Source organism: Engraulis encrasicolus, chromosome 20, assembly GCF_034702125.1.
Source record: "Engraulis encrasicolus isolate BLACKSEA-1 chromosome 20, IST_EnEncr_1.0, whole genome shotgun sequence".
Taxonomy (NCBI): Eukaryota; Metazoa; Chordata; class Actinopteri; order Clupeiformes; family Engraulidae; genus Engraulis; species Engraulis encrasicolus.
In genome coordinates, this window is record NC_085876.1 from 41,926,998 (window position 1) to 41,951,997 (window position 25,000).

Genomic DNA, 25,000 nt, shown 5'->3' on the forward strand with positions numbered 1-25,000 from the left:
AGTCCTGGAACCTACCTCTTGCATTGTTATTATACTGTACTTCACTGTTATTATTAGGGGCCAAGCAGCGAAGCTGGCGAAGGCCCCTATAGAGTTAGTAGGTTTTCTTCATTGTTATTATTATATAGTCACCATTCTTCTCCGACTGTAAGTCTATGGCAGCCCATAGAACCGTAGGTAGGAAAATGCTGTAAATTGGCACACACATTAGGGACAGTCTCAGCATTACCCACAGCGATTTATAGGTCCCCAGTCCCAACGCTCTAGCGCCACCAGCAGGTCAAAGTTGCAGGTACATTTCTGCTTGTAACTTTTGAACCGCTGGGCCAATTTTCATAAACTTGGTATCCCTGGAATCCTTGGGCCAAGACGAAACCAACGCACTCTATGACGTCATTTTCCGCCTGGATAGTTTTCCCGCCATTTTGAATTTTGTGAAATTCAATAAAAATGCTACTCCTCCCACAATTTTTGACCATTTCGCCCGAAATTCGGTATATTGTATCTCTGTACTGACCTTTATATGGGGTCTCAAGGAATATTAGATATCTTTTATCGTTTAGCCGTGACAGCCAATCAAAATTGTTGTAAAAGTGGCGAAACAGGAAGTGAGGTCATATCTCAGCAACCCTTTGTCGGTTTTGGCTAGGATTTTGTACACACATAGATGTCCATCCCATGACCTACTGAAAAAAAATTCAGACCCCCAGCTCAAACTCTGTAGCGCCACCAACAGGTCAAAATTTTAGCCACATTTTTACCTGTAGCTTTTAAGCCATATGCACGATGTTAAATATTTTATTATCACTAGAATCCTTGGGCCAAGCCGAATCCAACGCACCATATGACGTTATGTCAACGCAGAAGGGAAATACCGCCATTTTGAATTTTGTAAAATTCACTGTAAGTCTATGGCAGCCCATAGAACCGTACATAGTGAAATGCTGTAAATTGGCACACATATTTGAGGCAGCATCAACATTACCCACAGCGAGTTATAGGACCCCAGCCCCAACACTCTAGCGCCACCAGCAGGTCAAAGTTGCAGGTACATTTCTGCTTGTAACTTTTGAACCGCTGGGCCAATTTTCATAAACTTGGTATCCCTGGAATCCTTGGGCCAAGACGAATCCAACGCACCATATGACGTCATTTTCTGCCTGGATAGTTTTCCCGCCATTTTGTATTTTGTGAAATTGAATAAAAATGCTACTTCTCCCACAATTTTGGACTATTTCACCCGAAATTCGGTATATTGTATCTCTGTACTGAGCTTTATGTGGGGTCTCAAGGAATATTAGATATCTTTTATCGTTTAGCCGTGACCGCCAATCAAAATTGTTGTAAAAGTGGCAAGTGTAAAAGTGTAAAAGTGAGGTCATATCTCAGCAACCCTTTGTCTGTTTTGGCTAGGATTCTTTGCACATATAGTAATCTTTCTCATGACCTCCCACAAAAAAATCAGATCCCCAGCTCAAAGTCTGTAGCGCCACCAACAGGTCAAACTTTTAAGTACATTTTTGGCTGTAGCTTTAAAACCACATGCCCGATGTAAAATATATTACCATCACTAGAATCCTTGGGCCAAGCCAAATCCAACGCACTATATGATGTCATGTCAACTCAGAAGAGAAATTCCGCCATTTTGAATTTTGTAAAATTCAATAAAATGCTACTTGTCCCACATTTTTTGTCAGAATGACCTGCAAAAACGTACACATCATCTTCAGACTGATAGGCATCAGGGTATTAAAATATTTTTTTATACCTCTTGTAGTTTGCCTGTGACAGCCAATCAAAATTGACGTAAAAGTGGCGAAACAGGAAGTGAGGTCATATCTCAGCAACCATTTGTCAGATTCTGCTGGATGTTTTTGCACACACACTAGTCCTTCCCATGACTTCCACCCCAAAAAATCGGATCCCTAGCTCAAACACTCTAGCGCCACCAATAGGTAACAGGAAGTGAGCTCATATCTCGGCAGCCTTTTAACGGATTCAAACTTATCTTGGTTCACATGATCACACTCCCCTCCAAGGAATGCACACCAACATTGGCGAGATTTGGGCCAAAGGGGGCGATGCAGTTCCTTCTGTTGCCGTGGCGACTTGGGCAAGTTTACTGCTTGGCCCCGCATTGCTGCTTGCAGCTATATTTTCTATTATTGTAGTGTCTTCTTTCTTTATTTATCTTATATATGTTACATGTTCAATGTTAAATGGTAAATGTCCATTTATACTGTATTTATTATTGTTTATTGTATAATTATTATACCAGTCCATCACTGTTACCTGTCCTGTCTGCACTGTATGTCAGTTTGTATGTCTTGTCCTGGCATGGTATAGAGAGAAAACGTAATTTCAGTTTTCCTTGAATGTCTTGTGCATATGATGAAAGTGACAACATAAAAGCTGACTTGACTTGACTAAAACAAACAAAAAGCTATGGTTGCACCCACTCTGAGGTCTTCTTGTCAAAAATGTCACCACCCAGGTTATAGATGTAGAAACAGTCTATTTGATTCTACAAAAATGTCAATTTGGTTGCAGCTAAACAATGGTTGTGCGGTACAAGAAAACAAGTACTCCATGACACAGTCTCTAGAAAGGCAGGCAAACAAGAGTTCATGGAAATAAAGGTCAGAAAATTGCTAATAGGCTAATGGGGAAATTAAACGGTTGTAAACAGCTTACTGGGCAAGGTTTTTTCCACCCCCAAGAGTGGGAGAATACAAAACTACTCCTCTAGGCCCCTCATAACTCATAATATCCTTAAACAAACAGTGATTATGCAGCTCAGGGGGGAAAAATGTCCCCATTATCTTTTTTTTTTTTTTGCTCTCCTCAGTGTCCCAAATGAGTAATGCAAGACGATGCCAGAAGAACATGTGCTATTATCTCATTTTAAAGTACTGCATAAAACAAGCTCAGCACATTTACTGTTTTTTTTTTTGGCGATACTGACAAACTCAAATGAAATTCATTAAATCAGTCCTTTCATACAGCACAGCCTGAACTGAACTGAGCTGAATCAGACTATGCAAGGCAGGCATCAAGTCATCCTGTCAAATAGAAAATGTGTGAAGCCCATGTTTGTCAATGAGGTGTGTGTGTGTGTGTGTGTGTGTGTGTGTGTGTGTGTGTGTGTGTGTGTGTGTGTGTGTGTGTGTGTGTGTGTGTGTGTGTGTGTGTGTGTCAACGTCAACACAACAGACTCTTGATTATCTTTGTTGCATCATACTCATTGAATAACATTGGCAAGACTTCGGGGGGGATAGAGTCCCTCCCTCCTTCCCACTAGCCCCAAGCCCCCCAAGACCCAACCACACACCACTGCTGCCCTCAATAATCTGGATTCATTCTTCTCTCGACAAATGTATGTACTGCCTGTGCATTCCTTGGGCAGGAACAACCACAGACTTGTGTAACACGTTTGAATGCTCCCGTGCTCAGTCAGTACAATAGGAAAAACAGCGTGGGTCCAACAGCGACTACGCCAAGACAAACAATACATGTCTTTGTTCTGACTGCACCACACAACACTTACGTTATCTGTAAGCTAACTAGCCCACACTCATTATGGACAGAGTCAGCCTGGATAGCATGTCTGTCTGTGTGTGTGTGTATGCGATGCGTCTGTTTGCACCATGCACACAAGCGCCACCCTCTGGTCACATTGTGGTACTGATGCCAAATGCACTGATGATGGTTTTTAGGCTGAGACACATCTGCCATGGACATGGTCTGAATAAATATTGAGAATAAGCTTGTGAGTCTGGCTTCCTCTACCCAAATTTTTTTTTTTTGCCAAATCATTTCTTTGAGTAAAGAAGACAGTAAATGGACACCTGGAGGACATTGTCTTGACTTTGCTGATAACCTGGCACCACCACAACCATAGCAACTCACTCAGCAAGTCTTGGCCTCATTCTACACGAAAGTAAGAGCAAGATTCTTCAGCTGAGTGGGGGTGGTGCTTAGTTGCCATTGGAGGGCATTAGTCTATTTTATTTATTTTTTTAATATGGAAGGGGGGGGGGGTGTCTGCAGGCTTACAATGAGGTCAAGGGGGTGTTGGGAGGCTTATGATGAGGTCCAGGGAGGGATTATTGAGAAAAGATTGAGAACCGCTGTACTAGAGGAAGGTGAGCGTTTCACCCATCTTGGATTTGTAATCACATGATTACACGAGTGAAAGCGTGAAAGTGAAGTGAAAGCCCATTGGGAAACTCTATCTCCCATGGTCATTGTGACACAGCACACAGCACACAAGTGAACACTGCACACAACGAAATGGCATTTATGGCACTTATGCCTCCCCGTGCAAGGGGGCAGCCCTCAATGGCGCCCTCTAGGGAGCAGTGCGGCGGGACGGTACCATGCTCAGGGTACCTCAGGCATGGAGGAGGATGGGGGAGAGCACAGGAGATTACTCCCCCCACCAACCTGGCGGGTCGGGAGTCGAACCGGCAACCGTTGGGCTACAAGTCTGACGCCTTAACCCAGGGATGTCAAACTCAGGCCCGGGGGCCAAATTTGGCCCGCGGAGCCATTTTATTTGGCCCGCGAGATCATTTCAAATGTGTATTACAGTTGGCCCACATACACCATAACTGTGTAGCGCATAAAGATTTGAACATGAAAATACATATATCACAGGAATATGAGTGGGCCCAGGCCATTGAAACAGCTCACACTCAAATGCAACAGAATATCAGGCACATTTGAACTATATGGGAATCTGTTTAAAAAATAAATTTAAACAAGAGCAATTTCAGTCCATTTTCGTTAAAAAAAAGAATATTGAGTTTGGCCCGCGACTTCACTCCAGTTTTTGATTTTGGCCCTCGGTCAATTTGAGTTTGACACCCCTGCCTTAACCGCTTACCCATGACTGCCCAACGAGGAGTTATTTCCAATATCCTGACTAGGGATGCACAATGTATCGGCCAGATGTATCGGTATCTGCCGATATTTGACATTTCTCAACACATCGGACATCAGGTAAAACTGGGTAAAACTGGGTCGATGTTAACGCTGATGTTTTTTTTTTTATGTAATGAAAAAGATTGGACTTGACGGTGACTTTCATTATTTGTCTTCTAGTTTGTCTCTATCTCTCCCGTCCTTGTCCTGTGCTTGGGACTTGTGCTTCACATGACGTCCCCGCCTCCGTGGAGAAATTAACAATTGAAAGTTTCCCCGCTGTCAACTAGGGCTGGGCAATATGACAATATATATCGTTATCGTGATATAAAAGTGTATACCGTGACCTTTCTCCTATATCGTTTATATCTTGATAGTAATTTTATCAATTTTATACAATTGAATATCATTTAATTACATTTCATGTCGTCACAATACACACTATACAGTAAGTTCATATTACTGTAAAAATAAGAATAAAAAGATCCATTTTAAAGAAATGTTGTTTTGCGACATGAAAAATAAAGACCAAAGGAAGAGAATAACTGAAAATGTATGTAATTGTGCTATATCGTGATATATATCGTTATCCTGATATAAAGTAATCCGTATCGTGATATAGTGTTTTTTCCATATCGCCCAGCCCTACTGTCAACCTAGACACAGCAACTTTTGAGGGACTTCTGCACTTTCAACATCCCAATTACAAATGAGAAAATGCCCTTTCAATTGCACTTTTTGCGAGACATTGAATTAAACTTCTGTCGTCAATCACGCCTTGTGACATCCTCCCAAGGCCAGAAGCACTTAGGGAGGCTGGGAGTTACTAGGATATTGAAAAAGAACACAAAGCCTGTCACAGCACATACAATGCAATTTACCAACTGCTTATTACACACACACACACACACACACGCACACGCACACACACACACACACACACACACACACACACACACACACACACACACACACACACACACACACACACAGATAAGTCATAATGGCAGGTGTCCAGAGAGCAGTGCTCAGGGACAGTGTCATGCTTAGACAATGCATCAAAGAGGTTGCATTAATAAAGAGGTTGCATTAATAAAGAGGATTCAAAACCCGCCCACCCCAATGCAAAAGGTGTGCTCAAGTTGGGTCTCCTAAGGGGGCATTGTCCCCTCCTTCTTCTGCTATTTTTGAGGTGTTTGCACAAGAAGTGTGATACCGCCATCTACAGCGCTAAGGGGACTCTATTTATTCTCAACCTCAGGACTCCAAAGGTCTCCCTAACCGAACGTCTCCTAAAGGGGCGTTCACCCAACATAAAGTGGATACCGGGAAAAAAAAACTAGAATGACGTATCTCGGTCTATAAGATCTCTGGGCACATTGTCTGGCTACACCCCTGACAGCATATGTTAAGGGCGAAAAAAGCTGTTGCTGTGCTGTAGTGAGAATAACGCCTGCATAATAATGACTGGGACTCACTAGTTTGACGACGTGTCGGCCGGGAGGGCTGTACTTGCGCCTTACGTCATTCAGAGTGACAGCTGCCCCACGGTGCAGAACTGGTAGGCTACGTGTTTTCAGTTGAAGTAGTAGGCCTACACATCAAACGAACTAGTGGACCTATTAGTTATTACTTAACAAACTAGTGAGTCCCGATAATGACTAGCCTAGCCAAAGAGGCACAGCCCAGGACCCATCCTCCCCCTCACAAAAATAAACTATACTGTTCCTCTTTTGACATCCTTCACAGTCCGACATATCCTTTTCTGGCTGTTAGAATAAAGCACCTGCACATTTGACTTAAGGTCTGTTTCAAAAGAATGCCACTAGGACATTCCCTTCTTCAGACAAGTGACACCAAAGAAAGTGGTGACACTTTGAGCGCGCACAGAGAGGAAAGAATAAAATAACACACACCCCTTCCGGTTCTGCTGTCAGAATTCCGATGCATGTGGTGGTAGTGGCTCAATGAATCACTTTCCGAAGCATGCCCAAGATCATATGGGTACAAAGTGCATAGCCAATGACTCAAGAACTCTTACACCAAAACAGAGCTGAAGAGAATAGGATCTTAGGACTACACAGACTATAAGTAGAACCTAATAGGGGCAGTCATGGGTGAGCGGTTAGGGCGTCAGACTTGCATCCCAGAGGTTGCCGGTTCGACTCCCGACCCGACAGGTTGGTGGGGGTAGTAATCAACCAGTGCTCTCCCCCATGACTGAGGTACCCTGAGCATGGTACCGTCCCACCGCACTGCTCCCCATGGGGCGCCACTGAGGGCTGCCCCTTTGCACGGGTGAGGCATAAATGCAATTTCGTTGTGTGGAGTGCTGTCACAATGACAATGGGAGATGGAAGCTGTCTTGTACTTACACTGCATGACTTTCACCTCCTTCCCCAGTGGCATCCACAGGCCCTTGGTGGGAGCACTGGCCAGGAACTCTCGTGCCTGCTGGTTGCAATCTTCGTCGGGGATGCAGTCTTCGGGCCGCTCGTCATGTTCCTGCAAAAGCCGTTCTGGGGTGTATTACTAGAATACCCACTTTCACCCCCAGACTGAGACATCATATCACTCCTTTTCTTCATCATCATCACCACCATCATCATGCTGCAGCTGACCAGAGTGCATTAACTGACCCTGCAAAATTGACAGACCACCAGCACTACTGTCACGCAGGCTGCAGCTGCGCAGCTGGCTATTTCTGCGGTCACTGCTCAACGAACCTTTATGAATCCGGGAGGTGGGTTTTCGTAGCTGTAACACAAGCAAAAAAGCAAAAAGTCACATAAGAGCTGAAGTAGCACCTTACGGTGCATTTCTTTTCCATCTATGGCGCTTCACCGTGATCAAAATAAACGTAGCAAGCTAGCATTAGCTCGAGTATTTATAGCATTAGTCAAGTAGCCAGCTGTCCAAAACACCAGCAAAACACCAGCTTCCTAACGTGATCATTTAACACGCCAACAAGAAAGTGGACCCCCCACTTTAACCATAAATAATGTATTACAGATATGATCGATGCATAAGAATCTATGCACAAGACTTACAAAGTCTCCACATGCTTGATTTTCTTCACTTCGAGGTTAAGTTTTTTTGTATGTCTTCTGAGTTTCTCCTCTTCGTGCTTGTCGTCCTTGTGTCTTTTATGTTCTCTCCTGTCTCTTTCCTCTCTAGATCGCTTCCTGTCTGACATGGTCACAAACTCTACGTATCCGTAGTGAAATGTAAATTAATGTTGATGGATAAATGTTTCCTTATCTCGTTTTGCTGTCCCGTCCTTGCAAGCATGCTAGCAAAGCAAACACCAGGGGTGCATCCCAATATGTGACCTTGCCTCCTCCAGTTGCTTCTCGGCATGATGACATCACTGACAACAGCATTATATTTCAATATCTTGCAAAAGCTCAATTGTAAAGTCTTTTTCTCATTTGCAATTGAGATGGTGAATGAAAAACAGTCCCTCAAAAGTTGTTGTGGCGAGGCTGACAGCTGGGAAACTTTATCGTTTTCTCCACGGAGGAGTGGCCAGGAGGCGGGACGAGGAGACAAGCACAAGTGGAGGAGGCAAGGACACATATTGGGATGCACCCCAAAATAGAAATGTATGCAGCAATCTATCGCTTCCGGGTTGAAGATCATTTCAAAATTAAAGACAAATGAATAAACTTTAAAAAATAAAAAAAATAATATATATATATATATAAAAAGATAACGACAACATCACCAAAAGTCCCATGAAGACTCATTGAATATTTATTTTTTTTTATTGGGGAAATTCTGCCTTATACAGCAAATGTCCAAGCCATTTCAATGTAGGATGGTTGTCTATTCAGCAGTGTTGGGCAGTAATGCATTACAAAAGTCATTAATTTACTGAAATGCATTACTTAAATAACTCCGGTCTCACATTAAGGCTGGTTTATCAGGCTACTGTAATGCAGTAATGTAAGGCAAGTACAGGGCATCTGTAATATTTACTTAGTTACTATGCATTACATGAATGACCTGGATTTTAGTGGTATTCAGTGTGGTGGGTCAGAAAGAAGCTATTCCTGAACCTGGTAGTTTTTAAGTCTGCATGCTGCCAAAACAACTCCTGGATGGGAGGTGAAAAAGTCATGACTCATGAGCTTGGTTTACACTGTAATAAACTGTCAGATCCATTTTTAGGTCTACAGTTCTTCTGCCGAAAGTAACTAGTAATGCAAAAGTAGTGTAATGCCTTACATTTTAAATATAATAATATTGTAGAGTAAGGGATTCTTTTGAAAACACAGTAACATGTAATCAGTAATGCATTACAGTTTTTGAGTAACTTGCCCAACTGCTATTCAATTGATAGGGCTTTATTATTGGCAATAGTATTTAATAGTAAATAAAACAATAATAGTGGATAGTGAGTGATCATTTGAATAGTGATATTGGATTATTTGTTATATCATTTGATAGTGGCAAAGAATAATCATACAATGAGATAACAAATATTTTGTTTATTTAATACATTTGAAAAAAAGCAAAAATTACCAACATCTGAACATTGCAAACATTTGACAAAAAACCCTCCTCCTGACAACACAGAAGGTACACTACTCAATACATAATATAACCCAAGTCTGTTAAAAAAATGCAGTTTTTTTTGTTTAAGTATCAATCTTAGAAATGCTCAAATTTGGTCTTCAAAAATGAACCTGCATAGTAGCATGTAAACATTTTCGTCTTTGCACCTTTTCCATGATACCAGCATGTACTAGTAGACCTAGGAAAGAGTATTTTGATTATAAAAAAAATCAGTGGCACTGTGATATTCATACCACAGAATAATACAATAATAATACAATACAATAATACACATTTCACATAATTTTCACTTTTAAAATTCAAAGTGAAGTAAAAAAAAAAAAAAAGACATTGAATATGATAACAAGCAAGTGCAGATTCAATGCACCTGTCTCTTGTCTATTTGACACAACTGCCTCCTAAATATTGTACTGTAATACAATAAACAATTAGTTCATTACTCATAAAATAAGTAACAGTTCCCCCATATTAACCTGATGCTGATACCACAAGTACGGGACGTGACCAAATAATTGCCGAAAGGGGAGAAAAGGAGGTAAGCACACAAGGGCCTGCCCAAACCATTCGCCTATTAATAGGCTACTCCTCAAAAGAACATAGAGTGACAAGGTGGCCATTTGCACTAAGCATTAGCCCAGGCCCACTTGTCTCTATGGCTTTGACATACTGGGGAGAAAGAGCACACAAGCCTTCCCCCTCAGCCCAGTAGGAGGCGCTACATCTCCTCCTCATCAGGGGGACTAACCCTATTGAACCTGAGCAGCAGAACAATACATTCTCTGCCATGTGTCCCTCACTCTAATATGGCCTTTGTGGCGCCAAGTCAAAAAGGCTATAGCGCCTGCCGATAAGGTATCGAGTTGGTATACTATGGACACTTTGTAGATGCAGCAACAGCAGCTTTTCCATCGTTCTTCTTCTTCAGAGCGCTGACAGGAAGTCCTTCAATCCTCCCTTCTTGTTGGTCTTGCTGGGGCTGTCTTCCAGCATCAGGAGTTTCTTGAGCCGGGAGAAGGCCGACTTCTTCACACTGGAGGAAGACGACGACTTGCCACCTGAACTCGTGGACTCGGAGGACACTGGTGCCCTAGAGGTGACACAAGAGCACAAGAGTGGCCATTCACGTTAGCATTTAACAAGTGGACACAGAGTTTCGCAAACTTCAGCCTTCACCCCATTCAGTCCCATTTAAGGGATTATTCAGTGAGTATTTGGTTTGTAAACACAAAACAGCCAAACATTTAGTGTAAAAAAAAACGATGCAGGAGGAGAGTTCCATTGCGCTGTCATTGTAAAACTCTCCAGTTTATAAGCATTTTATAGTTTGTGTAAATAGCCTGGGAGTAAAACATCGTGCTTACGTCATGTAGTCATGTTTATCTTAACCTAGCTATACACAGAGGCAGCGCCCCAGCACCTCCAGCTGACGCCGTTATGGCATTATGTTGTGACATTATGTTGTGACATTATGTTGTGACATTCTAACACAATGTACGGCCTGGAGTTTACGGCCTGGATTTTCACTTGTGCTTGACGCCATCTTTATATTAACCCATAACTCACAGGGTGATTGGGAGCCTTCTTTGGCGTGATGGAACATTTAAAGCGACACTAAATTGTTTTCCTCTTTGATTGCTCGCACAGGCTTGGAAAGAAACTGTCTGCCATTCAAGCTATTCAGATATGGCCAGCTCCTCCAACGTCAGTTAGTGTGCTAATCTCCCAAAGCAAATTTAGAAATGGCTTTCCACATTTTGAAATTGAAATGATTTTGGGAACATCATTCTAAGGTTAAAAAATGAAGCGTTTTTAAGACCTAATGTGTCTAAAAACATTAACGGAATCGCCACCGCTGTTAAAGGTAAATACACATAGACTGCTGCAGCCGGTCTTAAAGTTTGTGTTGCACAGATGAGTTTCCCCAGTCTTAATGGATTAACAAAGACCTTCTCACCATCTTCTGTACTTCAAAAAAGGTACTGCAACTATGCTGCTCATTGAAACTGTGTTGCCTATTGCAAAATTGGATCTTTTCATGAAAGTTTACTAATAAACTAATATTTTCTAGTATGTCCCACATTGGCCCAAGTATAGTCATTTTTGTAGCTAAAAATGGCTATTTCTGGGAATTAAAAATGGCAGACCATGGAGAAGATCCCCCTTTTCATGCATGAAAAGTGCAATTTTTCCAGTCATAATGAATACTTAGAATTTGATGGTGGTGGTATTCATGAAAAAGGTGTAGTGGAAAGTGCGCACATCCAGCAAAAAAGCATCAGCAGGTTCCAAATCAAAAAACTGTCACACGTAGGAGCGGGAATCAGATGCCTGAAGAAGATCTATGATCGAAACGTTGCTCCTAATAAATTAAGTGTTTTGCACGCAGTGTGCAGATCCTTTCCCACTCATTCATGAAAAAGGTAACATTAGTGAATGGGTAGCATGGATTCTGGAAATAAACACCTAAAAATCTCACACAGTGTGCCTTTAAAGAGTCAACAATACAATATAAAATCAAAAGGATCCTACCTGGGTGTGCTGAAAGGCGTCTTCTGACTGGGCGTGGAGGTCGGGGTGGATGTGGAGGGGAACCCTTTCGTGGCGGACTGGGGAGTCTTTCGCTGCCCTCCACCTCTCGGAGTCGTCTTGCCCATGGCTGCCAGGAAGTCACGGTTTGGTCCCGACCTTCTAGCCGTCTTATTGCAGGTGTGACACGTGGCCATCTGTAACCAGATCACACAAAAACACTTTGATTGGTATGGCATTATTGATTACCAGTCTTATGTATTAAGTTCATTATGTCTAACTGTTTAACTTAAACACTTAGGGTTTTTCAAGAAAACCCGAAGTGTTTAAGATTACCAGTCTTGTCACATTTGTTCTATACATATCAGTTGCATTATTTCAACATTTGTTTTTATATAGCTTTTAATATCACAAAAAAATGCTTGCAGCCTCTTGTCATGGAAAGAGCTAAAGCAATGTTCACTTGCAGACTTGATCATTGCCACAGCTTTGGGAATCCAGCTCTGACACTGGCGCACACACACAATACAAAACAGAACATCTGCCTCATGTGTAGCATTGCAAAAGAGCAACACTTCATTTCTTCTTTCTGAATACGCATAAGAAAGCCACAGCGCAGAAAAGGAACATCAGCACATTGTAAACAACATGTGTCTTGGCTGTGTGGAAGATAGGAGCAGTCATATGGCATGTTAGACACTGTGCGCACAGCACAGTCAACCTTGAGTCTGCCACACCAGCTGTGACGGGCACCTCAAACAAGATTCCTCTGCCAGCAGCTTGCATGTGTCACGGCTCGTGTGTGTGTGTGTGTGTGTGTGTGCGTGTGTGTGCGTGTGCGTGTGTGTGCGTGTGTGTGTCTGTATGTGTGTGCGTGCGTGCATGTGTGCGTGTGTGTGTCAGGCCTGACAGCCTGAGAAAGATATGGTATAGGCTGCTGCTGCTCTCGTCGATCTGCCCAGAAACCAGAGGAGGGGGATTCACAGGGGGCTGCAACGTGTTGCAAAATACAGTAGGTCTATGTCTAGCCCAGGGTCAGAGGGTGTGGACCCCCCCCCCCCCCAAACCCCTATCTCACCCACATCACACCCCCAAACCCAAACCCCAATCTTAACCCCTTCCCCCCTGGTCTAACAAGCAAGACTGCATTCAGCAAGAGATTGATTCAAAATTGAAAATGGTGGTGCATTTTTTTTGTTTGTTAAAGCTGCACACACAAACATGGTTCGTTTGCCAAGTATGTTGTGTTTTGCATGAAGAAGGAACAAATATCTGTCCCTTCTCTGGAGTTGATGAACTACTTAAAAGCAAAAACAAAGGAAATACGCCCTCCGCGCTTCTAATTTGACAATCCGGTGCGACCAGAGCAGGACTAAATAATAAGTGCAGAGGGAAAAAGGGGGACTCTGATGAAGACACATGTCGAAAAGTTAGTCTTACAGCACTGAAAAAATAAATAACAGAAAATAGACATCCGTGTGGCACCAGATTCTTTTTCACTCTGCACTACTTAAAAGCTATTTGCTACTGAATGAGTAATCCAATTTGATTGTGAGTAATAATGACGAGCAATTAATTGTAATACTGGTGATGAGCTAGCCAGGCCGCGCTCTCCTAGTGACGCAACACCTTCAGCGTTGCAACTACTCAGGTCAAGAGCAATGCAAGTACTTTCTGAGTTCCCGTAAATACGGAAAAAACCTTTCACTGTACTCAAACAACCATAAGCAACCCTAGGGAGGTGGGTCCAGCATGCCGTTTGGGAAATGTTTATTGTTATGCTTTTGGTCAGACCAAGTCTCGAAGAGATTTGAACGTCGATGATAATCAGGCTAGTGATGAGCTATTAATTTCCTCCTCAACATTCCATCTCTGGGATTCTCTTCCTCCTTGGAGACTGGGCATCCATCTTCCCTCGGTGACCCACTGGCAAAGGCATGAGACAGGGGGCCTCTCGGTAACAACTCCCCTTTAATGCCATTAAGGTGTCGAGGGCCAAACTTTACGACTACCCCCATAAAACTGTTGCATACTCCATGCCTGGCGTTATTAAGGCAGGAAGGCACAAAGGCACATGCTCTGCAGCAGCACAACCACGAGGGTTGTTGCATAGCGCATACCCGCACACACTTGAATAAGCTGGCCTCGACCAGGTTACTTAACCACTGCGCTCCCGAGAGAGAGAGAGAGAGAGAGAGAGAGAGAGAGAGAGAGAGAGAGAGAGAGAGAGAGAGAGAGAGAGAGAGAGAGAGAGAGAGAGAGACCGCACTCTGCAAAAGTGACACAGGCACCACTAAGGAACCAAGTGTGCAAAGTTACGAAATACAAAATAACAGCTATAACAGAAAGTAGATGCACGGCAGGAAGCAATAAGTAATTTTGATCCTTGATATTGGCAAACATTTTAAAGTTATTATGGTGGTCTAATAGCAAATATTGTCCCCTATGGCCTATGGTCCCATAGCTGAGAACTTTCAACTCTGCACACAATACAATACACTCACACAAACCATTTACAAGTAGTTAATATAAACTCACAGGCAATTGCTGTGTTGTATGCTGTAGTCTCTAGTCAATTGTAACGAGGCTGGCACAAGTGAACTCACCGAAACAAAGGTAGCCATGTCTGAGTCTAACAGGTGGTTGAGTCGAGTCGAGTTGAGTTGAGTTGAGTGTATAGTTGCGTCTCTGAACAGTAGTCTCTTCTCTCTGTCTGTCTGTCTGTCTGTCTGTTTTCCCGTGAGGCCTGAGAGGGGATCTGTGTTTACTATGGCATGGGGGGAACGCGGCCTCCTTTATAAGGCACGGCCTCGACCGACGCAACACCGGTTAGTGGCCAATCAGTAACTGCGGGGGGCGGAGTTAGTTTGGCTGGCGCTTGTTCTATTCGCTCATACTCTCCATACTGTCTACTGTCACTGGCCCATTTTTACATGTCTGCCTGTCTGCAACGCAGTGCATGCCCTTCGCCAGCCCCCTCCTCCTCCCGAAACACACACACACACACACACACACACACACACACACACACACACACACACACACACACACACACACACACACACACACACACACACACACACACACACACACACACACACACACACACACACACTTGATGAGGACTAATCCAACACCACTGAGTTCCAGTCAACCCTGACATGGTTCTGAATTAACAATCATTGCCCAGGCATGCACCCCTAAGACCCATCCCACTTTTTACCCGTTTATTTATTTATTTCATTTCAGGGTAGTGTAAAAAAAACGTCATATTAGGACATGAACCTCACACCCAATCGTGACGTGAGGTGGCATACAGAGGCTATTCAATAACGACACTGCTCTGGGCTAAAAGCAATCAATCGACTGGCTGAAATGCAGGGCCGGCTACTCCCAGGAAAATATTGATTGGCATCTAGACGTTTCTATCTAGAGTTGATGGTGAATGGGATGAGACATGTGAAACGTTTCCTCTTTTGGTCAGGTTATAAATAACTTTAAACTACTTTTTCTGATAGAGCAGATTTACCAGAACAATGTTTGAATAGTTAAGATGTAAATATTGAAAAATATTGTAGCCCAGAAGTCCTCAAGGGCAAACTGGAATAATATTTTGTTAAATGTAATATTTTTTAAATGTGTTATTGTATTATTATATCATTATCATGTTGTTTGCAGTTGTAACTCAGTTAGTGTTCTTCATTGTTGATGATGACAAACAAAAAAAAAACCTTTAACTATGCAACAGAAAATAAATTGATTGATGCATACGTCATCAACACGTGACTGTGATGATGGTGTGAATGAACAGCTCATTGATTGCATTTGTGTTGCGTTCTTGTTGGATTCATCTTTTTTATGAAATGAGAATGACCATCTTCCACATTTCTGTGCCATTCAATTTACTACTCTTTATTTTCTATTGAGTAGTGAATGAATTGGTTAAATGACTATTTAGACCATGACAACACTACTTCCAAAATACCACAGCTGTTATTTACATCACGCCAGTGTGTGTGTGTGTGTGTGTGTGTGTGTGCGAGCGCGTGCGTGCGCATGTTTGCCCGCACCTGTGTTTGCACACAAAGTGAATGAGCTAAAAACAGTCTATACTGTATCATGTAAATAAAGGCAGAATGGAAACACAATGGAAATAGACACAGCATATTATTACCTTACCAAAGATAGAAATAACAGAGGTAAAAACAGCCAGAGTGAGCGGATTTTGATTCATATTAAGAACAATGATGCCATCTGCATTCATATTGAGAGCTGCGATGCCATCTAAAGCCTCTCAGAGATTCAGAGACTGAGGACAAAGCCTTTGATCATCACAAAACCCGTCTGCCAATAAAAACCAAATAAGAGATAACAATAAAGCTATGAAAAGCTATTCTAAAATCTATTTAATACAAGTGGTTAGTGTGCACGTCCTTGCGTGTGTGACAACAAAGATCTAACAGTGATAACAATAAAGTTATTAAACGCTATATTTGATACAGGTGATAACCCTGTTTACATCTGTGTGTGTAAGTGTGTGTGTGTGTGTGTGTGTGTGTGTGTGTGTGTGTGTGTGTGTGTGTGTGTGTGTGTAAGTGTGTGTGTAAGTGTGTGTGTGAGTGAGTATTCAGATTCACTGTGTGTGTGTGTGTGTGTGTGTGTGTGTGTGTGTGTGTGTGTGTGTGTGTGTGTGTGTGTGTGTGTGTGTGTGTGTGTGTGTGTGTGTGTATGACTGTTTGTGGATGACTGAGTATTGACTGTGTGTGTGTGTGTGTGTGTGTGTCTGTGTGTGTGTGTGTGTGTGTGTGTGTGTGTGTGTGTGTGTGTGTGTGTGTGTGTGTGTGTGTGTGTGTGTGTGTTTGTGAGTGTGCTTGTATGTGAGCCATGAGTCAGGGAATGTGTGGTGTGATTGTGTGTTCTCTTTACTAGGATGATAAACACTATGAAAGTGTCTGAAGGGGTGTGAGAGAGAGAGAGAGAGAGAGAGAGAGAGAGAGAGAGAGAGAGAGAGAGAGAGAGAGAGAGAGAGAGAGAGAGAGAGAGAGAGAGAGAAAGACAGCCAGCCATTCAGCCAGCCAGCCAGCCAGCCAGCCAGCCAGCCAGCCAGCCAGCCAGCCAGCCAGCCAGCCAGCCAGACAGACAGACAGACAGACAGACAGACAGACAGACAGACAATGTTTTGGACTGCATATGTTGTGAGGCGACGGGATGTTGCACCTGCTGTGGCTGAGGGGGGTCCATCTCATTTCAAACTTGGGACCAGAAGGTGTGGGTGGGTGTCTCAAACTAGTTAAAAACTACTGCCGCCGACTGCTTTCTTAAGCCGACTGTAAATCCCCCCCCTACTTCAAACCGGCACACTTGAAAAACACCCAAACAGGGCCACGGCCACGGATGTGTCAATGACACATTCTTCTCATAGTGGCATGTATGCGATCCCTCGCAAAGACATCGATATGTATATGTGTATATACATTCAAGCATATACAGAGGCCACACGTGCACACCAGCTCACGCATGCTTTCACTCTCTCCCCCCCACACACACACACACACACACACACACACACACACACACACACACACACACACACACACACACACACACACACACACACACACACACACACACACACACACACACACACAGTAGATGAGACTATCACATCACATCACATCTCCTTTTAATTTATACCATAAGCCCTGCACCCCTATCCAGTAACCATCTAATCCTGAAACTCATATACTGTACGCACGTGACGTGACCGTGAGGCGCCCAAGGATTTGGGGTGAGGTCACTTGTCACCCCACTCAGCACATGTATGTATATACGCACACACATAGATCTGGACTGGCGCTTGCCACCTCCTCAATGCACAGGCGCACACACATGCACAGGCGCGCACACATGCACATAAACGTACATACCAGCACACACACATAGACCGACACACGCTCGCATGCACGCATGCTCGCACGGTGACATGGATGCTATCAACCAATACCATCTGTGCAGTCGTGAGGAACGGCTCTGAGGCAGGGAGGAGATGGCAGGGGCTGGGGACACTCGACCGTGGCTTTAGAGGGAACTTATGCTGAGAAAATCTCTGTTAACTTAAGAGGGGGAAAAAAGTCTGGTATTGAATGTCAAGTGGGGAAAAAAAAGTCTAGCGAAAAACACAGTAGGAGAACAGCAAGCTACTCGGAACACAGATAAAGTTTAACAAAAAAAAAAAAAAAACTAATTCCAGCATATTTTAAAATTAGCCTGCAGTGCAGTCAACAGAGGACAAAAAAAACAAAACAAAAGAAACAATCAATATTCATTTCAAGGTATACACATGCCAAATGAGGAGGCAGTGATATTTCAACAGCGGGTTTCTGAGAGGGATTTTTTGCTGAGAAAGGCTTCCAGCTAAGAGGGGGGAAAAGTGATACTGAATGTCAAATGATGAAAAGCAAACTCTGCCGAAAAAAAGTGAAAACACCCAGCCACCCGAAACAATACCAACTAGAAGCACTCAGAGAGCGCAGACCTCCGCCAAGGAAGCTGCTTGATACATTTGACTATGTTACACCCTAAGTCTTTCTGCCTTGTTTTTGTCCCCGCAATTCAATTTCTGATCACTAGGGGGCTTCTAGATGGTGAAGAATCTTTTGAAAAGTCCTGTTTCCGGTTCTTGCTCCGAATCACCACCAGAATTGAATCACTTGTACCTTGGGTCATTACTAACAACTCCACAGAAAGTTTCGTCCAAATCAGTTTGTTTTTTAGTTATCCTGCTGACAGAATCTTTCAAAAAGTCCTAGTTCCGGTTCGTGATCTGGATCACCACCAGAATTTAATCACTTGTTCCTTGAGTCATTATCAACAAACCCACAAAGTTTCGTCCATATCCGGTGATTAATTTGTGAGTTATGCTGCTGACAAACAGACAAACAAACAAACCAACGCGACCAAAAACATTTCCCCTTGGCGGAGGTAATAAAATGTAAGAAACAAAATCCAACTTACTTCCAACTTCACTCAATTGATCACTCAAGTTCACTCAAGTGTGCAGTACAGCATGATTGAGATCCAGTGACAAAAAATCCCCAAAATCCAGTAAGATATACTTCCAAGTTTGGTAGCAGTGGTAAAACAAAATAAAAATGTCTAAACCAGAGCCATGTATGTAGAACCAGAGCTTGACATTAACCATTTTGTTCACTGGCCCCACTGTGGCTTGTGGTATTCCTGAGTCACTAGCCATTCTGCATTTCTACTAGCCTAGTGTTTTGTCATCAGTATTTCTGAACCATGATACTGTAATGCTGCGATCACACCGCCGGCGTTGAACGTGTGGAAAGATGCGGAAGTAATTGACTTTGTATGGGAGAGCAGGCGGCAGAAGCGTTAAAAGCCGCAAAGCATGTCGAGAGTCAAAAGTGTCAAAAGCCTAGGGCGTCAAAAGTTGAACTTTATCTAAAAATATGTAATGAGCTCAGCGGCGGCAGGTGGCAGCCAATGAAATGTTCACATTTTTCTAAACACGAGCATCGGTTGGTCGAGATTCTTGGTCGAACGCTTCAGGTTGAATCTTTTGCCGCGTTCAACGCCCCTGACCTGTGCTTTCCAGGCAGGAGTAAGCAGCATTTTAGCTCTTTCAACGCCGGCGGTGTGACCACAGCATTATTCTGTGCTCAGAAGATGAAGTCCTATAGCAAGACGATCAGTACTATTAGCATAGGCCTTAGCATATTAGAAACTGAGTATCTGAGATCTTTCTTTTTTCTTTCTTTCTTTTTCTTTTTTTTCTTGAATCTAAATGCAAACGATCAATGCACAAGGGCCAAAATAACAGATACGAATGTTACTCTGATAGGGCACACCCAAGAATAAGCTACCTGCCATAGTGGCTAGTGACAGATAAGTTATACCAAAAATACTGTATCAGAGCAAGATATCGCAAAACACGCCCACTCAATGCAAAAGCGTGTGCTGAAGTTGGGTCTCCTAAGGGGGCGTTGTCCCCTACTTCTTCTTCTCTTTTTGAGGTGTTTGCGCAAGACGTGCGCTACCGCCATCTACAGCGCTAAGGGGACTTAATTGATTCTCAACCTCAGGACTCCGAAGGTCTCCTTACCGAAGGTCTCCTAAAGGGGCGTTCACCCGACATAAAGTGGATACCGGAAAAGAAACAAAATGACGCTTCTTGTTAGATCCACCTTCTTTGGTTATACCTAGCCACAGCCAATTTGGCTGGTTAGCAGATGCCAATGTCAAGCCCTGATGTACACACACAAGTAAAAGGGGAGCCACAGAGGTTGTTTTTTTTAATCTACAAAACACAAATTCCCGCAAGGGTTTGGTTTCAGTCTGTAAAAAAACCAAATTATCAAATGCGAGGATATGAGAGGATATGAGTGATGAACACTTATTAAAAAAAGTTAAAGCAAGAGGGCAGTGATATCGGTTAAGATTTGAAGTGTGTGAGATGATCGCTTTCTTAAAGGTACACTGTGCAGGAAATGGTACCCCCGTACCCCCACACACACACAGACACATTAATACTTTTATTTGGATCTCACCAAGAAGGCAGCATTACAAATCCAAATAGTGGTGGAAGCAAATGTCATAGCAATCAGTAGGGACTGATCAGAATCATAGGGTCCTATGCAATACATTACAGGTCAGAATGGCCTGGTTAATTGAAGTTGTTTAGGGGTAGATATTGCACCTCCTCCTTCACACATACACACACACACACACACACACACACACACACACACACACACACACACACACACACACACACACACACACACACACACACACACCCCACACACAGACACATCCCACACACAGACACGCACACGCACACACGCACACGCACACACACGCACACGCACACACACGCACACGCACATACAACAAATCAACCCTTCAGGCTCATCAAATCAGGCTCATTGTTTTCTATGAATAGGCTGCTGTGCTCTTAAAATACACACCCACCCATACAGGCCAGGCCAGGCCAGTGGAAGCAATGCACACAGCCAGGCAAGACTGGATCATCTGACCTTGCAGCAGTGCAGAACTGCTCAAGTGTGTGTGTGTGTGTGTGTGTGTGTGTGTGTGTGTGTGTGTGTGTGTGTGTGTGTGTGTGTGTGTGTGTGTGTGGTGTACAAGTGCATATGCATTAGAAAGACAGAGAAAGAAAGAAAGAAAGAAAGAAAGAAAGAAAGAAAGAAAGAAAGAAAGAAAGAAAGAAAGAGAGAGTGAGAGAGATAGAGAGAGAGATGTACGGAAGCTCTGAGCTGCCACGGTTGAATATATATTTGGCTCAGTATCATGTAATAACGTGAAAAGTTTCACGTTATAACGTGATATTTATCATGTTATAACGTGAAAGTATCACATTATAACGTGAAATTATCACGTTATTTCGTGATATGAAGTTATCACGTTATTCTGAGATAAGGAACTATCACGTTATTCTGAGATAAGAAATTATCACGTTATTCTGAGATATGCAACTATCACGTTATTCTGAGATAAGAAATTATCACGTTATTTTGAGATAGCCTATGCAACATTTGGTCATTCAGCACTTCAACACTTCCCGGTTCAGTCAAGGAACATGGCTCGTCTACAGGACTTAATTCAGTTCTATTTCAAGCTTGGTCTAAGGCATGGTGAAATTCTACAGTTGTTGAGCACTGTGGATGGTATTGTTGTCAGTATGCGCACTCTCCGAAGGATTTTGAAAAGCATGGGGTTGTACCGAAGAAAGAATGAATCTGACCCACTTGACGTTGCATCATTTCTCATTGATCAACTGCGTGGACACGGGAGGCTACATGGATACAAGTTCCACCATCTCAACTGCATCCAAGCTGGATAGGCCTATGTTGTCACCCAAAGTACAGTGAGACATTTGTTAAAGTTCCTCGACCCCAGTGGCGTTGAAAGAAGACGAAGAAATCGCTTGATGCAACGTGTGTACATGAACCCTGGCCCTAATTATCTATGGCACGTTGATTCTTATGATAAATTGAAGCCGTTTGGTGTGTGCATAAATGGAGCTATTGATGGCTTTTCTGACTGAACCGGGAAGTGTTGAAGTGCTGAATGGCCAAATGTTGCATATCTCAGAATAACGTGATAATTTCTTATCTCAGAATAACGTGATAGTTGCATATCTCAGAATAACATGATAATATCTTATCTCAGAATAACGTGATAGTTCCTTATCTCAGAATAACGTGATAACTTCATATCACGAAATAACGTGATAATTTCATGTTATAACGTGATATTATCACGTTATAACATGATAAATATGACGTTATAACGTGAAACTTTTCACATTATTACATGATACTGAGCCAAATATATATTCAACCTTGGCAGCTCAGAGCTTCCGTAGAGATGGACATAAACAGAGAAACAGAGGAAAAAAGATAGAGAGAGTGAGAGAGATAGAGAGACAGAGAGAGAGAGATGGACATAAACAGAGAAACGGAGAGAGAGAAGGTAAAGCATGTGTTTGTTTCAGTGTGCATGCATGCCACAAAGAAACAGCCTTCACAGTGTGCATCTGTGTCATGTTCACTGATCGATGTATGCCTATCGGCCGGGAAACTGCTGTCTCACAAACAGCGGTGGAAAAACCCGGGTGCAGAAGGTAGAAGTCCTGGCATACTTTTGCTCCAGCCAAATCAGTGAACCAGCTGATCCTAATAACACTCGTGCCCTACTGTCTCGTGCCCTACTGTCTCGTACCCTACTGTCTCGTGCCCTACTGTCTCGTGCCCTACTGTCTCGTGCCCTACTGTCTCGTGCCCTACTGTCTCGTGCCCTACTGTCTCGTGCCCTACTGTCTCGTGCCCTACTGTCTCGTGCCCTACTGTCTCGTACCCTACTGTCTCGTGCCCTACTGTCTCGTGCCCTACTGTCTCGTACCCTACTGTCTCGTGCCCTACTGTCTCGTACCCTACTGTCTCGTGCCCTACTGTCTCGTACCCTACTGTCTCGTGCCCTACTGTCTCGTACCCTACTGTCCGGTCACAACTAGGGCTGCACGATAATGGAAAAAATCATAATCACGATTATTTTCATCAAAATCGTAATCACGATTATTAATCACGATTATTGATTTTTTGCAGATTTTTTTGAAAATTATAACAAGATGAAATCTAAACAAGAATTAACTATATACGGGATGAGGAAAATAAAATTAATTGTAATAATTATGTAAAGGCAATAGCATGAAACTTAGGTGGACAGATTTCTGGCCAGAAACTTGAGCCTGTCAGTATGTTCTGGCTTCAAGGACGCTCTCAAAAGTAGGTCACTATTGCCACGATTAAATCACGATTAAAATTTCGACTTCGATTTCACTAATTTATCACGATTTTCGATTATTTTCGATTAATTGTGCAGCCCTAGTCACAACTTCGCCATTTTCCTTCGACTGTTTTTTCTTCACTGTTGTTGGTGTAAAGCAGTAGAAACGTTGCTTTACTGGTACTGTAGGTTAGGGTGAGGGGTGGTTTTGGTCAGGCTGATCATGTTCGCGTTTAGGAACAGAAATTTGGAGTGGAAAAACTACTCATCTTGCACAAGCCTGGTCCCATGACAAAACGTGCTTTTCACTCTCAAAATCTGTCGTTCTTCTCTTTTCTCTTCCCCCCTCTGTGCGCCTTCCTCTCTCCCTCCTTCTTGCATAACCCATTTTGTCCTAAGCCCTTTTTGGGAAAGGGTGCCCTTTGAATATTAAATCCTAAATATCTCAGTCTCCGAAGCACATACATACAAACATAAAATGAGTTATATTTAAAAGCTAGGACCCTCATTTTGTCTTAGAATGTGGTCATTCAGCTCTAACTTACCGACAATTATAATAAAACAGCTAAAATATAAAGAACCTGAATGCAGCGTATATGTGTCTCCAGGACACAATGGGATAACAGAGGAGAACAGAGCCCAGCAGGATGGCATCAGACAAGTGTTGTCTTGTGTCTGTGATGAAAGTCTCGAAAAGGTCTAAACTACTAGAGCAGTGTTTCCCAACCTTTTTTGTCTCGCGTACACCCTAAACCTCTTAGGTGTGCCATGAGTAACCCCTAATTCATGTTTTATATCGCTTTCTCTGTCCTGATGTGATTGCTCCATACATTTGTTATAATAATAACATCTTTCCAAGTACCCCCTGCAGTGTTCTCGCGTACCCCTAGTGGTACACGTGCCCCTGGTTGGGAAACACTGCACTAGAGAATAAAAGATGACATGGCAACGACACAGCCTCATCCTCTTTCTTCAAAGAGACATCACTCTGACAGTGACAAATCAAACGACCCCAATCGCTCTTTCACAGAAATGATGATAGATAAAACGCGCCAATTTAAAACATGAGCAGGCATCTTCCATCGGTTCAAAGACGGCCTCATTTATTAATGGGGAGAGAGGAATGATAATTCGACTTCAAAGCCGCACTTGGCGCGGTCTTTTGTTGTGCCGTGATGAGTGACACGTTTTGTTGTGACATGACATGTGGCTTCAGAAGAGCGATTTGCTACTGTGACATTCCCACTGTGTGGGTTACTGAATAGAGCAGAGCTGAAGAAGCCTAAGAAGCCTTGCTCTGATACTGTAACTCCTGAAAGACATCCATTTGTTCCACAATCTTACAATCAATTCTTTCCGTCACTTGCACATGCCTCTATATGCAACTACAAGTATGCCCATATGTCAGAAAGTTGTTGGCTCTTTGAAGCTTTGGAGTGCTTTCATGTGACAAACAGTACATCTGTTGACATTATTGGTTGACTCCATATCCGTTATACAGATGGAGACATGGGTTCAAGCAGAGAAGCACAAGACTGTGACTGAGAGTTATCATGGAGTCTGACATATGGCTTCCCTGTTTTAGAAGTGACAGTCACATTCTGGAGTTGAGATGGTGACAAGTAGAGACTGGCATTTG

At 43.0% G+C, this 25,000-nt stretch overlaps 2 protein-coding genes across 2 annotated transcripts in view; both read right to left on the reverse strand.

Moving 5' to 3' along the window:
* The window catches only part of rp9 (RP9 pre-mRNA splicing factor), a 22,341-nt gene extending 14,105 nt beyond the window's left edge, over window positions 1-8,236 (reverse strand). Inside the window, exons 1-3 of the mRNA XM_063184949.1 lie at window positions 7,977-8,236; window positions 7,653-7,683; window positions 7,302-7,431 (exon numbers count right to left, since the gene is read on the reverse strand). Coding sequence (XP_063041019.1) covers window positions 7,302-7,431; window positions 7,653-7,683; window positions 7,977-8,122 — 307 coding nt within the window. The 5' untranslated portion in view covers window positions 8,123-8,236. The remainder of the gene's footprint in view (window positions 1-7,301; window positions 7,432-7,652; window positions 7,684-7,976) is intronic.
* A 1,174-nt stretch (window positions 8,237-9,410) lies between these two features.
* The window catches only part of c20h18orf21 (chromosome 20 C18orf21 homolog), a 44,606-nt gene continuing 29,016 nt past the window's right edge, over window positions 9,411-25,000 (reverse strand). The window contains exons 4-5 of the mRNA XM_063185964.1: window positions 12,037-12,230; window positions 9,411-10,594 (exon numbers count right to left, since the gene is read on the reverse strand). Coding sequence (XP_063042034.1) covers window positions 10,429-10,594; window positions 12,037-12,230 — 360 coding nt within the window. The 3' untranslated portion in view covers window positions 9,411-10,428. The remainder of the gene's footprint in view (window positions 10,595-12,036; window positions 12,231-25,000) is intronic.